General features: G+C 38.7%; 1 protein-coding gene across 1 annotated transcript; it reads right to left on the bottom strand.

Annotated features, from left to right (window-relative positions):
• Positions 1-307: 307 nt before the first annotated feature.
• On the bottom strand, positions 308-1,189 carry LOC135708967 (neuropeptides capa receptor-like; the record flags this gene model as incomplete). The annotated part of the gene is made up of 1 exon (XM_065231163.1): positions 308-1,189. A coding segment is annotated over exon 1 (720 nt), but the record flags the coding sequence as incomplete, so codon positions are not given.
• Between the last annotated feature and the right edge of the window lie 2,984 nt (positions 1,190-4,173).

Here is a 4,173-nt window from a genome sequence, read left to right as displayed (position 1 = left end):
GTGCAATGAATTAAACTGGAGGGTTGTCTTGACGATTAAGAATGGTTTTTTTTTTTCAAAATGAAGCATCAATGGGATAACAATGCAGGTACATTCAATATGGGACTAATATGCGGGTACATGACTTGGTATTTTTCACGTTTTCTTCATACAAAACTGTAATTTCAGTTTTGTTTTTGAAAGTACGTTAAAAATAAACACCATTCCTGAGGTTATCTCGAAAGTGATGAAAAACAAAATGGGACTGATGTGCGAGTACCGGCAGTATATGACTGTTCTATGCTCATATCTGTGGACTTCCACCTACCTTATATTCCTCTCGTACATCACAGATAGTAGCATTGCTTCGCTCAGAAAACTGGGGTCCGGCGAAGAACACGTAGGGAGCGCTGTGCAATCCGCCAAGGAAGGTTAAACTGGCAATAACCAATTTCGCCCTACGCACTGTACACCAACTCTGACGCTTCAGCGGATAGAGGACCACTATGAAGCGCTCGAATGTGAACGCCACGACATACCACACCGATAGGAAACTGCTCAATCCACTAGAGAAGGTAAACAACTGACAGTACCCTTCACGCGTGTAGATATGGATTTGGAAGAAGCTCAACCATGTCACAAACAATCCCAATAGGAAGCACGTGTCACTAATCCCAAGTGCGGCCAGATAGTAAGATGAGGATAATTTCTTCAACTTGGTATGAAAAAACACCAACACCGACAGGATGTTTCCAATGCTGCCGCTCACCACCAGTGCCGGAGTGTAATAGAAAGTGAGGAAATCTCCAATCATGTAACCCCACTCCATAAAAGTTGAAGAATCCGTAGGATACTCCAATGGTGGAGTCCTATTTCCGGTCGACGATTGAAACCCTTGCCTTCGCACATCTTCACTGTCGAAGCACAAGTTTAATGCAAACTCATTTAAATCTTCCACATTTCCCTTGCAAAACTCGAAGCTAACGTTTAAGTTCAGCTTTCCATAGATCAACGAAGGAAAATTTTGACTTGTCATTGAGCGATTCATAATTAATTGATTCGCACGCTTTCAACACTCTTAAAACTTTTTTTTCTCCTCCCACATGAGCAGGACACCTATCTCAATCCATTCACTTCAAGAAAGTACGAACTGATTCGAACCGGCTTCCAGAGCATCTTCTCGATCCGTTTTCTAAAACTGAGTCCCGTTAGGCAAACTTTTGCTTCGACCGGCTTATCAGCGACTGAGGACTTTGCTCCACCACACGGCATGATAAATAACCCTTTGTACGAATTTACGCTCCCGAACGGATGAACTTAATTTGAGTTCCGATGAACTATGATTTGTGATGTAGTGCGCAGAATCCAATATCCTCGGAATCGGATATGCCTTCGTTCTTCGGTGTTCACCCGTCTGACTTCATTCAGTAGGCAGTCAAGTTCAAGTTCACTACAAACACCAGTTGCCTTCGAAGTCCTTTCGCGAATGGATGAGAAACAGTTCCAAGTCATTATTGCTTTTTCGTGATAAAAATAGGCAAACGTATTTTTCAAGTAGGTACCCCAGAACGGAAAACGACAATCGAGATTAATGGAGAGGGCGTTTGTAAAATGAAAAATGCGTGTCACACACGCGAGTAGCATTTAATCAAGCGAATAATGCCAATTCCGAGAAAAAGCATTGAATATTATACTGTTTAAACGACGGATGTCCAGCAATCCGACGCAGGATTTTTTCACAAAACTTATCAATGACAAGATAGTGGCTTCTTATTTGCATTTAGTAAAGAAAGAATTTTTAATTAAGCTCCACCTAATTCTAAGACTAATCATAAGACTCGAGAATTCAGTTAGTGCAAATCTGCTGATTTGGTGATGTAGTTTGGGGTTCCTCGCCTGTGCTAAGTGACTTTATATCCGATTTTTCACCAAAGAAGTGTCAAATTTTAAATTACTTTCGTTTATTTTATCACGAACTTAATTAAAAAGTCATTCTGCTACGAGCCAAAGAACGAGCCAAACACATCATGCAACACATGGAAACATTTGAGAATTCGACAACAAGATCAATGATGGTCATAGTGAGTAACCGGAACCAGATTGGCCTCGTCCTGTCATGCTCCGGATAACCCCGGTGAAGTGATCACTTTCTTATTCGAATCAAACCCCGTGCGACACTTCAAATCACATGAGAATTCAAAAAACAAGTGAAATGTGCTAATTTGATTAGATTAGTCGGGACCTACCACCACTCCGACCAGATGATCCGGATCTAATTGAAAGGTCCCGCTATTTATACCCTTCGGAGTGTTGAAACACCCTCCAAAGGCACACCCCTTCGTCAGTCAAAATTAGATTCCTTAGCAACAAAATTAAGGAATGACATTGATTATGACCATGCAAAAGAACCCTAGTCTTAACCACTTCAAACTACGAAACAACGAATAGAATATTAGGAATCACAAAGATGAAGAACTAACTCATTTTTTCCTTGTTTCAAGATCATCCTCGGTGGACAAAACCGAGTCTTGTCACTATCAACAAGGCATACAAAGTAACAAGGAATAAGATGTGTTCCTTTGGTTACTGAAAAATCCTGTTCCCCAAGTTTGAAGAAGTCAGGTAGTTTTTTTTTAATTAATAACGTTTACCGCATCATATTAATAATTATTCTTGATTCGCTTTATGCTACCATTGTAATAATTGAGTCTTGGTGTCTGAACGGCATCATCTGGAGATCTCCAGATTTTTTGTTTAAATTCAAAGGTTTAAGGTAGAAACACACCCCATAAACGTGGTATCTACGTGAAGTACTAAACGGTGTCCACAAACTGCATCACTTTCAAAAAGCTGTAACAAAGTGTGAAAAGTATTCCGTAGTATTCCAAACTAATCTAAAAAATCCGGATATGAAAATTTCAAACATCTGAACACCCCTCAAATCGCGATTAGAGCCATATTAATGGAGATAAATCGATTTAAAGGTTATGGAAACCCACCAGTCGACAAATAAAGGTTTATGAAATATTCTATACTAGGAAATCCGGATATGAAAATTTCGATCATCTGAACATCCCTCAAATCGCAATTAGAGCCATATTAACGGAGATAAATCGATTTAAAGGTTTCGGAAACCCACCAGTCGACAAATAAAGGTTTAAGAAATATTTCGAAATATTTAAAAATTTCGATCAACTGAACACCCCTCAAATCGCGATTAGAGCCATATTAACGGAGATAAATCGATTTAAAGGTTTTGGAAACCCACCAGTCGACAAATAAAGGATTATGAAATATTCTATACTGGGAAATCCGGATATGAAAATTTCGATCATCTGAACACCCCTCAAATCGCGATTAGAGCCATATTAACGGAGATAAATCGATTTAAAGGTTATGGAAACCCACCAGTCGACAAATAAAGGTTTAAGAAATATTCTATACTGGGAAATCCGGATATAAAAATTTCGATCAACTGAACACCCCTCAAATCGCGATTAGAGCCATATTAACGGAGATAAATCGATTTAAAGGTTATGGAAACCCACCAGTCGACAAATAAAGGATTATGAAATATTCTATACTGGGAAATCCGGATATGAAAATTTCGATCATCTGAACATCCCTCAAATCGCGATTAGAGCCATATTAACGGAGATAAATCGATTTAAAGGTTTTGGAAACCCACCAGTCGACAAATAAAGGTTTAAGAAATATTCTATACTGGGAAATCCGGAATAAAAATTTCGATCAACTGAACACCCCTCAAATCGCGATTAGAGCCATATTAACGGAGATAAATCGATTTAAAGGTTATGGAAACCCACCAGTCGACAAATAAAGGTTTATGAAATATTCTATACTAGGAAATCCGGATATGAAAATTTCGATCATCTGAACATCCCTCAAATCGCGATTAGAGCCATATTAACGGAGATAAATCGATTTAAAGGTTTTGGAAACCCACCAGTCGACAAATAAAGGTTTAAGAAATATTTCGAAATATTTAAAAATTTCGATCAACTGAACACCCCTCAAATCGCGATTAGAGCCATATTAACGGAGATAAATCGATTTAAAGGTTATGGAAACCCACCAGTCGACAAATAAAGGTTTAAGAAATATTCTATACTGGGAAATCCGGATATAAAAATTTCGATCAACTGAACACCCCTCAAATCGCGATTAGAGCCA

Source organism: Ochlerotatus camptorhynchus, unplaced genomic scaffold (assembly GCF_037179485.1).
Source record: "Ochlerotatus camptorhynchus isolate MF236.1 unplaced genomic scaffold, CSIRO-AGI_Acam_v1.1 ptg000033l, whole genome shotgun sequence".
Lineage (NCBI taxonomy): Eukaryota > Metazoa > Arthropoda > Insecta > Diptera > Culicidae > Ochlerotatus > Ochlerotatus camptorhynchus.
This window is presented reverse-complemented; position numbering and strand designations above follow the sequence as displayed.